Below are 17,835 nucleotides of genomic sequence, written 5' to 3'. Positions count from 1 at the left end.
ACGACTGATCGATTTTTTTTCTCTGTCTTCCGCCGAGACTTTTTTTCATTCAAAAAATTTATAACTGCATGAGACGGCTCGATTTAATTATTGCACAGGCTCAGGTGTACCGAGCGAAAAAATAATGATAGTGATAAAATGACGTGAAAATTAACAAATTTTTAGATGAATTGAATATATGGCACACCCATACATACCCATAGATATTTAACCTGGTGAAATTCCTGCCTGATTATTTTTGCGTAAAATTTTCTTCACCTGCTTCATCGAGGCGGTACAATAGAAATACACCAGACCAACTGCCGCTCCGGCAGGTTGAAAATTAATAATTTTCTTTATTCACGAACCCTGAATATGCCAGGGACAGATTTTTACTCTTATAGCACTGCTCCAGTGACGCGCGTTTGACGTGGAATAATGTAACGACATAATTATTACAGGAACTTACTTCACCTCGTCAAAAAATAAAGAAATACACGAATAACTGAAAAACTGAGATAAAAAATATTTTATCCGAAAGGATTTTAAAAATGACGAAAAGTAAGAGGTACAAAATAATAGTAAGAAATTAATTACATCTGTGGAACATTCGCATGCTTCACGGTATGGACCCCGATTGAAAAATTTTGATTTTTTTCGATAATCTTTTTTGATTTTTCTAAAATAATTTCGTTTCTGGTTTTTCGTTGACAATAAACTGGGAATAAGCAACTGTTTGTCTCGTAGTATACATACAATCTATATTGTATAGGTAAATGTAAAACAGAATTTTTTGCTAAAATATTCTAAGCTTTTATACAATAAATCATCTGCACGAACTTTTTAGTGAATATACATGTATACATGAATAGTCTAGACTCGTGGAATCCAAATCGAATGATGTATACAGAAATATTATACGAATAGAAATTTGAAAAAAAAAAAACAAAGTAGAGAAAAATGAAAAATTTATCAGATCTTATACGTTTCATCAGAGATTTCAAAGTAAGTTGGAACGAAGTTAAGAAAATAATATAAATCGCTGAAATATACCCTCACCTATAATACTGTACAGTGGCGAGTCGTCGTCGAGTGCAGGGATAAGATGTTGTTTTATTATTATAACTATTTTTCTTATATTTGTGTGGAAAAAGTTTCATCCCCTTTGCGCAGAATCAACGAGATGTATATCTTACGAGAAAATTCACCCCATACTTCGCATACAGCAAAGGCTATGCCCTCGCGTCGATGGTAACGCGCGCGTGGTCCATGGAAAACTGTTGGAGATGAAGAAAACACCGTCAGTACGACGAGAAACGTCAAGAAAGCACGGCGATTTAACTATTTTTACTTAAAACTTCACCGAGCTCCGATAATTCTCATCGAATTATTCAGGGATTAAGATTTTTTCATAACGGGCGAAAATTGTCTTAAAAAAAAGTTGTGGCTCATTTAAACATTAGTGAATACGAAATGAACGTTTTTAAATAGTCAAAACAACTTTGGGGATTTCGCAAAGTGATCGTTGTGTGAATATACGCCTACGAGGGATGAATAAAATTGAATGCTGAAATTTTCTAACTGATTATAATTGTGTCAAAAATGAATCTCGCTCGACCTGAGATTTTTCGATGACGCACGTGGGAGCGCGTGAGCTTGATTTTCGCAATGTATAACGTGGACCATACTTTTCACGAAGAATTTTCAATCGAAGTTATCGAGAAAATCTGACGTTCGTATAATTACGATTTTTCAAAAACTGAGATCCTCTTCGCTTCCTTTGAATATTCTGGCTGTGAAAATTGGCGGTCTATTTTGTAAGAAAAATATAAAACAAACCGACAACCTACGCTGTTCTACAATGATCGCTGATCAGAGAGAAAAATTTAATCCTCAGAACATGAAAAATATCAAAACTGGGCATCAGGAATCCCATGCAATTTTCGCATCGAAAAATCATCCCCTACGCTCACGACGTTCTATTCCCTAAGCTAGAGTCGGACTACACCAAAAAACTAAGAAAACATAAAACGCAACCGGACCAAAATTCGAAAATCTTAAAATAAAATTCGAGCAGCATGAGGGAGAAAGTGATAAATCGGCAGGAAGATCGAGACTGTTGAAAAAAACAAAGGCTGATGTTGAATGTGGAACAAAAAAATTGAGTTATAAGAAACAGAATTTCGGAACTTCGAGATTCCGACGAGATAATAATGTCGTTTTCCCCGGCGCGATTGGGACTTTACTTATACTCTATTTGGATTTTGATATCATTTTTAGAAAAATCTCGTGCCGATCTGGGAAGCAAATATCAAAAATGTAAAAATTCGAGTTCGGCACTTGTTGCACAGGATTACAGCTTTTTATACAATTGTTTGACCGAGAGCGGGGCACACAGCTTCAACGAAAGTCTGACGATTGGGTTCTTGGGATCCTACGGGAGAAGTCAGGTGAGATAACAAAAAAACCAATTAAAAATTGAAAAGAAAATATATACATGCATACCTCCCGATTCACCTCATATTCTTATTTCTTTCCAAAGCAAACTTTCTACTACTTCCAGTTATATTAATTTTTCCCTCATAAAGTCGACAAGAAAAAATGATAAAACAACATCAAAGAAATCAAACAGGTGTGGATCCATATATGTGGTGCCTTAGAATACCTGTACTATGTCTGTGCCATTGTCATATTATTATTATTATTATTATCATTATTACCATTATCACCCACGTCGTCAATATAGGAACATGATCTGCAGTGCTCGCGGTTCTGCAAACAAATTTGCTTTTTTTTCGGTTTGGATTGAATAAAAAAAAATGAATAAAGATCATTGACGGAGGAAAGAAAGAAAGAAAGAAAAGAAGACCCCACGCCATTATTTCGATCTAAAAATATTCTTATCTCAGTGATACGGGAATTCATTCGAGAAATATATAATACTCGTCACTTGAGCGACGTCATGCGGGGTGTTTCCTTCGTCTTTTTTTCCTCCTCTTTTTTATTTCGTTCCATTTTGCAAATTTTTCGAATTCTCATACGATAAATTTGTTTGTTTCTTACCGTTATTGTTGTTACGATTATTAACATTATTACCATTAATGACCGCAGGAACAAGTAAAATTGTTCAGGATATAATTTTCATGCTCGATTGAACGTAACAGATTGTTAATGTTCAGTTCTCTTGAAATCGAACAGGTGGTTCTTGGAGCCCTCCCTTTGGCTATAGCCACGGTGAATCTAGATCCGAATCTTTTACCTGGAAGAGAGTTAAAATTCATAGCGGCTGACATAGGTAATGAATATGAAAAATAAAAAACCAAGTCAACAATCGTTGTACCAAAATCACATATAAAATTTGACGTGAAAATGTTTTTTTCTTTGGTTTTTTAACTCTACAATTTTTCTACACAAATTCTAACATAGGGCGAAGTAACGCCGATTCGTTGGCCGCAGTTAGCATAAGAATAATGACAGAAATGAGGGATTCTGGAACCGTCGCTTTCATCGGACCCGATGATTCCTGCAAAGCTGAAGCTCTCGTCGCCGCAGCTTGGAATTTACCTCTGATATCATACGTAAGTTATTCCACGAAAGTTCGACGTTTATTTTGATAAAATTTCGGTTAAAGTTTTTAATCAAACAAAAGCAAAAAAAAAGAAAAAAAAATAAAGAAACTTATTAAGTAGGTACTTGAGAACTTTAACGTTTCAGTTTTCATTAGCATATCGCGGAGCTTTTCTAACACCCGAGAAATTTCGCCGTTACATTCTCAATTAACGAGCTCGTTGTTGACTCTATTTTTTCTCTTTATCGTTTAAATAATACCAGGAGGTCCGAGAGTTTTGTAACTTATATCAATTACATCATGAAAATTCTGAAACATTATTCGACTACGAGTTGTTTTCGCTTTTTTTTGTTTTGTGTTTGTAAAGCTTCTTTAAACTAGTTCGTTCGACATACTTTTTACTTGATTTGACTGCAACGTAACCCAGAAAAGGATAAAAGCTCAATATCCTGATTTTTACGAGAAAAAAGTCAGGAAAAAATCAAGGTCCTCTGATCGATAGTTGGAGTGAAGCCAGAATCGACCTATCATTCGTGATTCGCTGAATTTTGCAAGAAATTCAGGTTGACCTTCCAGTCACGTGCCATATTACGTGCGGATGACGTCTCGCCATTGTCTAATAAAAATAGAAAAGAAAATCTCCTAAAAAACATAGAAAACAACAAAAACAAAAAAACTGTGATAAAAAAATCCGTGGCAAAGTATTCGCGAAATACACGTATTTCGAATGTACAACCTTGTTAATTAAATTGAATGATTAACGAAAATCTGGACAGAATCTTAAAGAGGAACTTCAACAGTATCGAGATGAAATCTTGATTCTGGTTACTCGCTTAAAAAATATTTTTCTATCGAAAAGAATAAGAACAATTCTTCCAAATTCTTGTGGAAAGAAAAAAAAAAAAATTTGGCGTTTAATTTACCACAGGACACAGGAGTGGCATTTTTCTCCTCTTTTTTCTCCTCTCACTTAAAGTCGTGTGGGTCTACCATGAGGTCTATCTGGTATGGGTAAAGTCGATAAATTTGCCCTACGTTTGTCTGGCTAATATGATAATACGAACTACGAAACGAAAAAGAAAAGGGTCGTAGTCTCCTGACCAACACGATTTCGATTCAATCCCCGCAGTTTTTTTTTCTTTCCTTGGCTCTTTTTTCGTGCTGGTATGATAAAATAAAATAACGTTGGGATTAGTTTTGGCTGCAGGATAAAATTCATAAAGTCAAAAGAAAATAACGAATAAGATAGCACCCTAAATTATATTGATCATACATGCGTGAATGTCATCAGATCCGAACTTATCGGGACAAGAAGAAAAGAAATGAAATGAAAAATTTATCCACATGCATGTACCTTACGGTCCATGGCGTTACACTCCATTTATATACCTGAGAAAAGCTTGACCTAGACGTATGTATATAATTTTGCGAAGGAAAATAAAGCTCTGAAAATTGACTAGCGCCGTGTGTCCATATTGTTTCTTTTCGGTTTTATTTCTTTTTTATTTTTGCGAAAGACAAATGTGATACTCACACTGGTACGGTATACTACGAACGAACCGCGAACGAATTTAGTCCGCGCAATATATATCGCCTTCAATTTTGGTTGTACATGGTACACGTTCATGTGTCGGAGTAGGTACACGTATGTATATCGTAGTGTTCAATCATGGCTACTATTTAACGAGAAAATTTTTTTCATATTAAACATAAATCGAACGAAGTGTATGCGCTGATTACCGTTTTACGAGCACGCGTTACATAGTGCAGACGAATTCAATTTACGATGAAAAATAACTTACACTAATCTTATGCGGCAAATAAAAAATTTCCTTTTTTATCTCAATTGGTGGTAAATTTTTCTCCAAGCCTCACGATTAAGTTAAAGTTCAGCCGATTGGAAATTATATATATATAAGGTCGTAAAATTTTCTCCGATAAAAGGAAGAAAAAGAAAATGAGAAAAAAAAAAATTGTCAAGTCTAGTAGATTTCTTTCTCTCTTTTTCTCTTGCAATCTCTCTATCTATTCTCTTTGGTGAAGTTTTTGGAAAGTCTTAAGCGGTTCTATTTTTTTTTTTTTTTCTTCTTTAGCGACGTCCTCGCCGGTTGGTTTTCAACTTCGAGGATATATCGTTTTATCGGCGTGGTTTTACGAGTTGAATAATTAATCAGTATTAGTTACAGATGAGATAATTCAAAATTAGATTTTATTCAAATTAGCTTTTACTTGGCCGACGCAATTAGCAAGTAAATCTACATTATGTAGAGTAAACTGTTACTGGGCGAATTATTTAACAACAGGTATAGTTACTTACGGAAAATTAGAATTTTCTAAGTAACGTCTTATCGTTCTTCAAGGTTACTTTTGACAGTTTGTTATAATTATTGTTGGTCCGTATCGTGGAATATCATCCTTGATGTAATAATAATTCGTTAAGAAAATCAATCAAATTGATATTTTGATGTACGTCGGGAGTTTTATCATCAAGATTGATTACACTGATAATTATTTTTCAATATTGCACGCGTCTCAGTTGACTAATTAAATAATTGAATTAAAATATCGTGTTTCAACTTTACTCGAATAACCATTTAATCTGATTTGTCCCCCGCAAGATTCTCGAAAAGTCTACGATTGAAATTATCTCATTCGAGGGTACGTGTGAAAGAAATTCGATAATAAATAAAAAGCGAAAAGATGAGAATCAAGCGATCATTTTGTTTATTATTGGTTTCATCTACGTGACATCTTCGCATTCCAATTTAACGAGGTATCCAGTAGCGAGAGCCCGAAAAAAAGTTGGAAAATTTTCAACCGTATCGTTAATTCTAAAACAATCGCAGACTGCAAGCACGACAAAAACGCCGAGGAAAAAATAATTAAAAGGGAGAGAAGAGACAAAACAAGACATCCATTTTTAAATGGCATTTAGGTCGTTAGCTCGACGTGAAATGCGAATCTCTATTACAGAAATGTGAAGACTCGGAAGTATCGGACAGTCGAGTGTACTACACATTTGCCAGAACACTTCCGCCGACCAGTAAAATAAGCAAAAGCGTCGTTGCTCTCCTGAGAGCTTTTTCCTGGACGAAAGTCGTCGTAGTATGCGAAACTAGGCCGGCATGGAGTGAGAAGCTCAAGGATTACTTGCAGGTATGTATATCGCTATACATTTCGTCTTATTTTCTCTCCCTCAACTTCACTACGTACTTTTTTTTTTCTACTTTTATCTCATCTCTCTCTCCTCCCTTAGGATACTTGTCACGCCAGTATATATTCTTAATGAGTATATATATATATTTTTTTTTTTATTACTTTTTTCTCTCTTTTAAAATTTTTAAAACTTTTTTCTTAATTCTCCTCATCTTTCTTCAGAATTATGGCATCACCGTTATGGACACGTTTACCGTCAACGATTACATACCGATTTTTGAAAGCAAACTGGACGACATCGTTACCGCAACATTTTCAAAAACGAGAGGTAATTTCAATTTTGTGTACGTATATCGTGCGAGGTGAAAAACACGACGCGCAAATTTTTTTCGCATGGAATCTTCTTATGGAATTATTGGTTGGCAATTGTATACTGCGTAAGATGAGATGGTGAAGGGGAGTGAAAATTAATCCAACGTTTTCTCAAGATACTGGGATACGCGATCCATCCGTTTCTTGTACCATATGGTCGAGGGGATGTATAATGTATTTTTCCTTCTTCGTCTTATAATTATATTTGTTGTACTTAATTTTATTTAACGGTATATTTTATTTTTCATACCTATCGATTACCGTATCGCAGTATACGAACTCCACACAGATTTTCCATTACCGAGAATTCTGCGACTTTATTTTAATTTCATTCCCGTTGCAGGTCGGATTAAAAACAAGTAGAGTGAAAATTATAAATTAAAAAGGGAAAAAGAAACGAAAGAAAACTGAAACAGTGAAAAAAACGACGGAAAGCCAACGGTCTTACGTTTTCATTACCGATGGACTTATAGATGAAAAAAATATGAATAAATGAATAAAAAATTATTATCATTATCGACAAACTAGTTTTTTCATTAAATATCAATTCTGAAACGAAAGCTGAAAAGCTTCTGTAAAGAAATTCGACCAACAGCCGCCGCTGCTCTTGTCGCTGCAAAAAACGCGAAATAAAAATTCATTTATTAAAATACGGCGAATGAGTGATTGTAGGATTAATTCATTCCTATTTTCTCAAGCGGTCGTCTTGAAGCGAAGCTTCTCGTAATAATGATAATAATGATTATTATTTTATTATTAATATCATGCGATATTTCACACGGTATACATTAACGTTCACGATATGTATGTATACATATTACGTATATAACTTCACGCTAAACTTGCGTGAGAGTATCGTGCTTTTCGTAATACGTATAATGCTTTTACAAACTTTTGTTTAGTGTAAATGAAATTTAATATACAGGGTGGGTCCAAAAAAAAAAAAGAAATATCGACCAATTTTAAAGGAAGATTGAGATATAGGAGTCAGTCTGTTTTCATATCTTCTTTACTCCTAAAAAAATTTCGTGTTTCTTTACTTTACTTTGCAAAAAGTAGAATAGATTAAAAAAGAAAAGTTTTCACCTCGTTGTGAACTTTCTCTATATATCAGTAGTGAAATTGACAAATTTCTATAATTTTAATTTCAATTATTCTTCTCGTTTCTTTCCCACCCTATATACAATATAAGGGACGTAAAGAAGGTATGATACACACAACACAACTTGTGAACACGAGCTATACCTACTTTCATACATAAAACACAGTTATATAATTAATGGACCTACAGAAGTTGCCTTGGGTCTTTACGTTGTTACATAGAAATAATAACAACAACAACAACAACAATAATGATAATAATAATAATAATAATAATGATAATAATGCCAAGGCGGTTTCGTCACTACATTAATTTATACTTGTACAATATAATTTCGTTGCCAAATATTTCCATCCACCTAAATAATACTACATTATATATTATCCAACATTTGAACCCAGAGTTAAATTCCGGTGAATAATAATTCTTTAGACTGGAAAATCTCAATCTCGCAGACATAGGTATTTCAGTAAGTATACGGACAGATAAATAGGTAACAATTACACATTGAGTTCGGTGAGAGAAGGAGAAAAAGAAAAATTGAAGGAACGGTTGGAAGCAGAATAATGATGATGAAGTAATAAGATGATGATTCTAAATATAATAGTAATAATGAACAGGGAATTGGGGATCATTAACAATGTATTTTGACAGTTTACCTATTCGTCGGAGAGCACATAGCCTTGGTGGACTTTGTAAAGTGTCTTCAGAAGCGTAGGTTGCTTTACAGTGGGGATTATATAATAGTCTCCGTAGACGACAAGATCTACGACCCCCAAAGGAGGATAGACATCACTCAACGCAGTGAGTTTCCTCATTTGTTATTTCGTTATTGTTGTTATCGTCATTATTATTATTGCTATTGTTATTACTGTTACCATTATACTAAAGCATTTTATACAAATATGTAGGTTTCTAGTGTTCATGAACTATGATAATAAACTTTACCCGACCCTTGTGAGTAATTATACATACATGAAAAAACTTTGCTAATCTTAATATCTCAGGGGTGATCTCTTCGTTTTTGCTTTCAGATTTAGATTCCTGTCGTCAAAAGACTTGAATATAGCATACGAAAACCCCCAGAAAAAAATGTTACGTTTTTTCACCCCAAAGTCGAAAAAATTGAGACATCTCGATGGGAACAAAATCGTAGCTCAATTTGACCGACGCATTCGTGTTTCTGAGATCAAAATACATAAGAATGGCAGATAAAATGGAATATTTTTTTGGTCCTAAATCGACAAATTTCCAAGTTTTAGTCGTAGACCCACTTTGATTCGTCGCAATCCATGCATGGGTCGAAATATTCGAATTTCTCGGTCTACGAGGGAGCCCGAGCTTACAACTGGTGTCAGGTAGCCAGCAGCGGAGCGCTTTGTTATGAGACGTCACCTTCAGGGCTGAGCAGAGGTGACGCCCCACAACAAACCGCGCGCCCGTAGCTACCTGATTCCAGCAAAGCTTGGGCTCCCTCGTAGACCGAGACATTCGAATATTTCGACCCATGCATAGATTGCGACAAATCAAAGTGGGTCTATGACTAAAGCCGATCGATGTGTCTTAATTTTTCTGCTCCCAACAGCGAATAATTGATGATTACTCGATCGATTGCATGAGTAGATGATTTTAGCTTTCAGATTTGGATTTCGGAGCTGATTATACGTGAGATTACTCTTGAAGAACCAAAAAAATATTCGATTTTGGAGCAAAAAATAAATCATTTTTTTAATTGGGTTTAATATGCTTTTCTTACGTATTTTGACCTCAGGAATCCGAATCTAAGAGTAAAATTGATCTATCTCAAAAATTGACCGAGTTATCGCCAATTTTCAGCTTTTTGGGGTCAAAAATGAAAAATTGATTTTTTAGTCTATATTGATGTAATTTGAGCTCAGAAATCCGAATCTGGAAGAAAAATTGATCTATCTTAAAAATTTACCGAGTTATCGCCAAATTATCGCATTTTTTGGCATAAATTTGAGGATATCTCGAAGGGAAAAAATCGTAGCTCAATTTGGGCAACGGATTCGTGTTCCTGGGGTCAAAACACTTAAGAAAAGTGCCATACGATCGATTTTCAAAAATAAAAATTTTTGCCCAAAATTTGAGATTTTTCCAAGGGGTACCCCTTACGATTTTTTCAAATTTTGACCAAAAATTTTTATTTTTTAAAATTGATCGTATGGCACTTTTCTTAAGTGTTTTGACCCCAGAAACACGAATCCGTTGTCTAAATTGAGCTACGATTTTTTCCCTTCGAGATATCCTCAAATTTGTACCAAAAAATGCGAAAAAATGGGGATAATTCGGTCATTTTTGAAGATACATCAATTCAACTTGTGAATACAGATTTCATGTTGGTTCAATAACCTACTGCTTCAGGCTCACCTTCAATACCGCTTTGCCGTTCAAATTCTCCGTCTTCCGCTTTCAAAATATTTTATTTGATTTCCAAATTTTCGTTGTGTTCAGTTTCAATTCCATAACTCCAATGTTTTCAGATTATATTGACCCCTATCTACCGGATAGAAACATGTCGCAGGATGTGAAATTTGGATTCCGATCTGTCCTCAAACTTACGCCGACTCACATTATAAATCCAAACTTCAAGTGAGTCGATTATGAATCTAGGCAAAATCTCCGAGCGATTTGGATATTCTGTTTAATGAGAAAAAAAATAAAAAGTAAAATGAACGAATACTCAATGAAACGCTCATCTTTTCTATGTTTCTTTCTTTTCTTTTTGCAGGAAAGTATGTGAACACATAAAAAAGTATTCGGTGGAACCGCCATTTTGTGTACCTTATCACAGCGAGATATTCAAGACAATTGCGGTTGGTGGATATCACATATATACTATTATACATGAACTCAAAATTAATTAAGAGATTTTAATTACCACGATCATCCGGGCATGGCTAACAATAAGAATTCCCTCTTCTTCTTTCCTTCAATTTTCGAGTTTCAGCAGAACCCCAGAAATCGATTCTCTAACAATTAGGTAGTTGCAAATTGAAAATTCTTGCAAAAATTTTCTTCCATTCTATTATTGTACAACAGAAGCTTTGAATTTATCGCGATTACTTTCAGAATCGAAAATCAAAGACTGAGTATAATCGCCTTCTATCGTCCTACACTAACTACGAGGAAAAAAAAAAAGAGATAAAAATGAAGGAAAGACTTTCCGAGAGAACAATCATCATTCATATATATCTGTGTACCTACGTGAAAAAGTAACAAACAACATCACACTGCACACGTTACGAGATGAGCCGCACGTGGCAAATGCGGTATACCTATTTTTGGAACGAGAAAAGTGCTCATTTTCTATCCCCTGCAGACCGAAAACCGTCTATAAAGTCTCGTTCGTTATCTTACGTGAGAATAAAAGAAAAAGCTCCTCAAGGTCACTCTTCACAATGATACGGTCCTTTTTTAAAAATATTTCCCACTTTTATTCACAGAGAAAATGAACCAGAAAATATGTGAAAACTTATTTCTTTTCGTTTATTTTTTTTTTTTGCTTCTTTAATTTTTGTTACTTCTTTGCACGTGAATCACGAATTACCCTCAACCCTATATTTTAGGAACCGCAATAATCTTTCTCTCTTGATTCACCGCGAGATTTCATTGATCTTTCCTTGGGTACATAAGCTTTGCGTAAAATTCTGTTTGATCTTAATACCCGAGGTAAATGACAGTAATTTGAGCACATACATAGATCTATGTATCTGTAATTCCACATAAAGCACGAACGTATAGAAATTAGAAACTCTTTACGGAGTTATTATTTGTCCCGAATACACATGTAGGTATTACATAATTGTCGGAGAAAGTTTTAAAATCGTCTCTGACATTAACAGAAATAAATTGATCTATTTAATTGGAGAATAAAAAAATGGTGAAATATTAAATTTGAAAAAAAAAAAAAAACTGCACAGATGCCGATTCAAGCAGCACATTTATACGACGCAGTGATGATTTACGCGAGAGCTGCAACCGAATTATTGGCCGAGGGTGAAGACCCCAGAAACGGATCCGCAATACTGAATAAAATTCGTAACAGAAGTTATCATTCCGTACAAGGATACGACGTACGTTTCCACATTGAAATTTCTTTCTGTTATATATATATATGTGTGTCATTTTTTTCGTTCAACTCAGGAGAAGAACTCTTACTTCTTCTTCATTTTTTTATCTCACCTTTACTTTTTTCGAAATTCGAGCGCAATGTACTTAACTAGCTTCGATAAACGGCTCATTAGGTATTTATTGATGAAAATGGGGATGCCGAGGGTAACTTTACAGTTGTATCGTTGTTGGACGACGAAGAGGCGAGCGGATCGGTTAAAATGTCTATGCAACCGGTCGGATACTTTCAATACAGCGACAACGATACCGGAGGGATTCCAAAATTTACGTACATCAATTCAAAAAAAGGTAAGAAAAATCATCGACGTTATCGTTTTTCTACGATTCGACGGAACTTCGACTCGTCCGAAGCAAACGAAATGAAATCAAAAATATACATATATTTTTTTCCGCACAGAGATTCAATGGGTCGGACCCGATCCGCCAAGGGCGGTTCCGGAATGTGGTTTCGCCGGTGAACTTTGTCGCGACGATATTGACGAGGAATTCGAAGACCACCTATCGAATATAAACGACTGGAGGGACTGGAGACTCCACGTTGCATTGCTGGCTGCCACTGCCCTCGTAATCGTCGCCGCGGTATTCGCGTTCAAGTACGTAAAAGATTGAACGTTTCCTCCAGTCGTACTTTGACCCCGAGAATGAAGAAATAAACGCAATCTAGCTTTGGCGTACTATCGGTTGTAATTGAAACTTTTCTAATGACAAAAATATCCGAGTAACTTTTAATCGCTGCACCAACGTTTACTGGAAGTTATTATTGCATATTTGTTTATCCCACGTTTTTTCGCAGAGTTATGTGTATCCAGAAATTGTGCGATAACAAACGGGAAAAGGAAGATCGGAAGAAACTTTTTGAAAATAGTGCGATAACTTTATACGATTATTACCATCGCGTCACGTTTCTTTACGATAAGGTCGTTGTCAGAGCTACTCGGATAACTCGTAAATAACTTAATTGGTTAATAAGCTTGTGTATATCGCTCAATGTGCTTTTGACATGACCGCGTCGGGCGTACGGTTTTATATACCTATACATATACGTATCGAAATTATCATCGCGATGACGGCCAAGGTCGACATTTAATCAATTCATTCAATGATATCATTCGGCGTACGAGAGGCCGTTGGTTAAAATAAGTAGAAACGAAAAAAGAAATGAAATTCTTTCGATAAATTAAATAATACAATTTTGAACAGGCACTACAGATACGAACAAAAACTCGCCTGTATTCTGTGGAGAATCGAGTTGAAAGATTTGACGATGATTCCAAGCGACGTTGCTGAATCTTGTAACGAAAAAAGTGTGGTATGAAATTTTCAGTAGAGCCCAATTCGGAGGACATGGAGAATTATCGTTAAACTTACTCTTCAACCGCCAGGTATATTTGGGAGAACCAGGTTGCACTCCGAAGGCGCACACGCGTGTAGCATTGCACCGGGAAAGTATGGTGGCGGTGAAACCGATTTATAAAAAAACAGTCGACATAACGAGAGCCATTCGCAAGGAATTGAAACAGATAAGAGAAATAAGACATGAAAATTTGATACCTTTCATGGGCGCGGTCGTTGAACCCGGTGCTATTTTCATAGTGACTGGTTACTGCGCACGTGGATCCTTGCAGGATTTGTTACAGAAGGATGATTTAAGGCTGGATCCGATGTTCGTGTCTTCTTTGGTCGCCGACCTACTGAGAGTAAGTGAGATGGGATTGTAATGGAAATGTGGAAATTGGCTAATGAACATCGAGGGTGGAAAAAGAAATGAATGGATGACTATAAATAATGAAAAACTATCGCAGCAGTTTCCTTTCGTTTCCGATAGAGTTTCACGTTACCTTTGATTTCAGGGTATGATATACCTGCACGATAGCGACATAATATCCCACGGGAATTTGAGGAGCAGTAACTGTCTGGTGGACAGCCGTTGGGTTTTGCAAATCTCTGATTTTGGATTGCACGAATTTAAATCTGGACAAGAAGAACCCGATTACGATAAAAAGGAACTCCAGAGGCTGCTTTATCGAGCCCCGGAATTGCTCAGAAGTCCTGCCCCACTGCCCAGAGGATCCCAGAAAGGGGATGTGTACAGGTACGCGATCCAATTCATGTGATGTCATGTTAAAAGATGAGCGGAATAAAAAACCTTCATATCTGAAAATAAAAGAGTTGAGGGATCATTGAAATCCATGTAAGGTTTACAAGTTTTGTTTTTTCTATTCGACTTTGTTTTATCCGAATTCTAACAATTGTCAATTTGTCAGTTTTGCTCTAGTGCTTTACGAGATAATGACTCGTCGATTTCCATGGGATGACATGGTGTCGACGACGTCCGAGGTGATAAAAAATATTCGAAAGGGTCAAAGGTTACGGCCGCCCTTGAATTGCATCAAGGGAGTTTCGGATTACATTCTTAAATGCATCGAATCTTGTTGGCACGAAGAGCCCGACGCGAGACCGGACATCAAACTCGTCTCCGTAATACTGAAGCCGATGCAAGCGGGATTGTGAGTATCGCTTTGTAATTTGTTTTTTTTTTTTTATTTTTACGGTCGACGTCTAATTGCCGTTAGATTTATTTCGGAATACGACACATTCCAAATGTTCGTTTTGTTCTAACAGAAAAGCAAATATTTTCGACAACATGTTGGCGATAATGGAAAAATATGCCTGTAATTTGGAAGGTCTCGTACAGCAGAGAACTAACGAACTCGTAGAAGAGAAGAAAAAAACTGACGCCTTACTACACCGCATGTTGCCCAAGTAATGCATGAATTTTCTAATCCAACTCGATGATTGAAAATAAAAAAAGCGGATAAAATAAATAACGATAAAACGATCACGTTTGTTCAATGAAAGGGGATAATTTTTCATGCAGAACCGTTGCCGAGGCCCTCAAAAGAGGAGATCCCGTCGAAGCCGAGAGTTTTGACAGCGTCACGATATATTTCAGCGATATAGTTGGTTTTACGGAATTATCGGCGGAGAGTACGCCTCTTCAGGTAATGGAAATTTTTTTGAAAAAAATTAATCTTTTCTCTTTTTCCAATCTATTGACAAATTCGATCTTGTGATACACGTACTTACGCTTGTGTTTGCTTTGCGTATTCAAGAGAGAAGAAAAAACAGTCAAGTATGAGATATATTTTTTATTGCTTGTGTGAAAAAATTAATTATGCACGCGCATAAATTCAAGATTACCATAGAAGAAGAAAAAAAAAAAAAAGAAAGAAAAACTGTTATCCCCGCAAGGTTATTCATCCCTATTACCGATTCATAATTTATGGAAAAAGGGTATATAATTCGATATGCTCTCGTCGCGCGATAGGCTTGTGATTGAACTTTTTTTTTCATACGTTGATTCTCGCCAATTCTTTTTGCCGATGTTCGGTCTGGATGTCAATCTGTTTTTTTTTTTTTTTTCTCCCTCTCCCCCCGTCGCCCCGTGCGACATTAACGCTGACGGTAATTTCTTTGTTATCGAGAGAACCCATTAACGCGAACACTTTCGAAGCTCCGTTCGAAAACCATTCTTCGAATGACAAAGCAAATTTGCGTAATATGAAAAAATAAAAATTGGTAAGGTAATTGAACGTAATTTACGCTGTCGTTGTGATTACGTGCAATAAAATTTGCACATTTTTTACTCCGTACTTTTGATTTGTTTTCTCGTTACGCAGGTTGTAACACTTCTCAACGAGTTGTACACCTGTTGTGATTATATCATCTCGCATTACGACGTTTACAAGGTATGATAATATCAGTATTCGTTCGCTGCAAACACGTTGCGATTCATGCCCAATTTTATGACAAGCAAATCGATCTACTGACCTGGTAAAAAACTTTGCCGAAATCCAGGTTGAGACCATCGGAGACGCTTACATGGTTGTTTCCGGACTACCCGTCAGAAACGGCGATAAACATGCCGGCGAAATAGCTTCCATGGCTCTGCATCTTCTTCGGCGTATCAGCCGATTCGAACTGCCGCACAAACCTGGAGAAAGTTTGAAAATCCGAATAGGTATTCATTCCGGTAAGTTTAATGCTCGACCTTTTTTTTTTATGCTGTTTTGGAAAACGATCCTTCCGGTTGAAGGTTCCGTTTTTGTATCGCCGACTCTTAGGTCACTGCGTCGCAGGAGTAGTGGGACTGAAAATGCCGAGGTATTGTCTTTTCGGTGACACGGTGAACACCGCTTCGAGGATGGAATCTTCGGGATCGCCTTTAAGGATTCACATGTCCGAACACACGTGGAGATTGCTGCAGAAACTCGGAGGATACCACGCGGAAGAACGGGGCCTGGTGGAGATCAAGGTGCGTACCTCGCACGGCGAACCATTTTTTATTAAAAAAAAGACAGACAAGATACACGTTTTCGTTCGTTCAGGGCAAAGGTGAGATGAAGACTTACTGGCTCATCAGCGAGGATCCCCTCTGCAGACAGAATCGTATATTCGAATCGAATTCGCACTTTTATCATTCCCATTACGGTTCGCTCTGTTCGCTATCTTCCGATCGACTAACCGAGACGCCGGATCTGTTGCGCAGAACATTGATCGGAGCCGAATTTCTCGATGCCGATCCCGCGGGATTTCGATTTGCCAGACGGGAGCTTCATTTACGTGCTGTCCGAGCCTGTTCGCATCAAAACAGTCAGGTAATACATACCTAAGAATCCGAGGTTCGTCCACGTCGATTTCACCTTGAAGTTTGTAGGGAATTTGCGAAGCTCCTCTCAATTTCTTGAGGCTAAAAATTCTGCTCCTCAAAAATCGTGTAACGATTCGACATGTTTCATTTGTTACGATATTTTCAGTTATTGATTTTTACTTTTCACAGGAACTTATTTACTACAACGGGAATGGTCGTTCGCACAGGTCCGCTCCAGCCATAACTTTAACGGATATGATGACCAATTATTGAATAGATGTTATAAATAATAATTGTATTGAAAAAAAAACCAGGTATAAAAAAAATTTGTAAGAAAATATATTTGAAACGGTTTGTAAATCCTGATGTGTAATTGTATGAACGCTGTATGTCAATATTTCGTACCTGTTTAGCTCCTAAGTAATGAATAATAAATCGAATGAAAGTGTTTTTTAAATTTTATTATTAATATTATTATTTAATAAACAAAAAATGTTTGTATGAAAGAAGAATTCACTCATCGCGCAAATATTTGTCTTACTGTTATTATTATTATTGTTTTTTTTTTCAAATTTACATTCCGGAAATATTTCTCTCCTCGGTATACGTTTCGTATGTTTTGACTCACAGCTGGAAAAGTGTCGTAAGATTTTTTTCTTCCAAATAATAACGACCCTGCAGCGATCGTTAACTGCAATAAATTTATAAGGTGTTTTTTCCTCTGTATTATACTCATCGCAATTTTGCTACACAGCCTGACAAACGGTGGAAAATTAAACCGAATGGAATCCAACCAGATCCGGTAAATTCCGGTGGACAATTTCCACCGCACATGTTCATCTTCCTACAGGA

At 36.3% G+C, this 17,835-nt stretch overlaps 1 protein-coding gene across 3 annotated transcripts; it reads left to right on the top strand.

Moving 5' to 3' along the window:
• Nucleotides 1-1,045: 1,045 nt before the first annotated feature.
• Nucleotides 1,046-17,433, top strand: LOC105689263 (guanylate cyclase 32E). 3 transcript variants are annotated; one of them, XM_048652995.1, is made up of 22 exons: nucleotides 1,046-2,429; nucleotides 3,178-3,274; nucleotides 3,406-3,557; nucleotides 6,521-6,703; nucleotides 6,926-7,031; nucleotides 8,832-8,981; nucleotides 10,682-10,790; nucleotides 10,930-11,014; nucleotides 12,122-12,274; nucleotides 12,446-12,620; nucleotides 12,730-12,925; nucleotides 13,533-13,641; nucleotides 13,715-14,029; nucleotides 14,183-14,424; nucleotides 14,597-14,839; nucleotides 14,955-15,095; nucleotides 15,211-15,334; nucleotides 16,013-16,081; nucleotides 16,191-16,365; nucleotides 16,457-16,647; nucleotides 16,721-16,990; nucleotides 17,173-17,433. In XM_048652995.1, exons 1-22 carry the CDS (start codon nucleotides 2,193-2,195, stop codon nucleotides 17,254-17,256), a joined length of 3,606 nt encoding a protein of 1,201 aa, XP_048508952.1. In that variant the 5' UTR covers nucleotides 1,046-2,192; the 3' UTR covers nucleotides 17,257-17,433. The 3 variants fall into 3 exon arrangements, with proteins under 3 accessions (XP_048508952.1, XP_048508953.1, XP_048508954.1); XM_048652996.1 differs by lacking the exon at nucleotides 8,832-8,981; XM_048652997.1 differs by lacking the exon at nucleotides 12,122-12,274.
• The last annotated feature ends 402 nt before the right edge of the window (nucleotides 17,434-17,835 follow it).

This window comes from Athalia rosae, chromosome 3, assembly GCF_917208135.1.
Source record: "Athalia rosae chromosome 3, iyAthRosa1.1, whole genome shotgun sequence".
In the NCBI taxonomy this organism is placed as follows: domain Eukaryota; kingdom Metazoa; phylum Arthropoda; class Insecta; order Hymenoptera; family Athaliidae; genus Athalia; species Athalia rosae.
The sequence above is the reverse complement of the archived record's forward strand: the minus strand, read 5'-3'. Positions and strand labels throughout refer to the sequence as shown.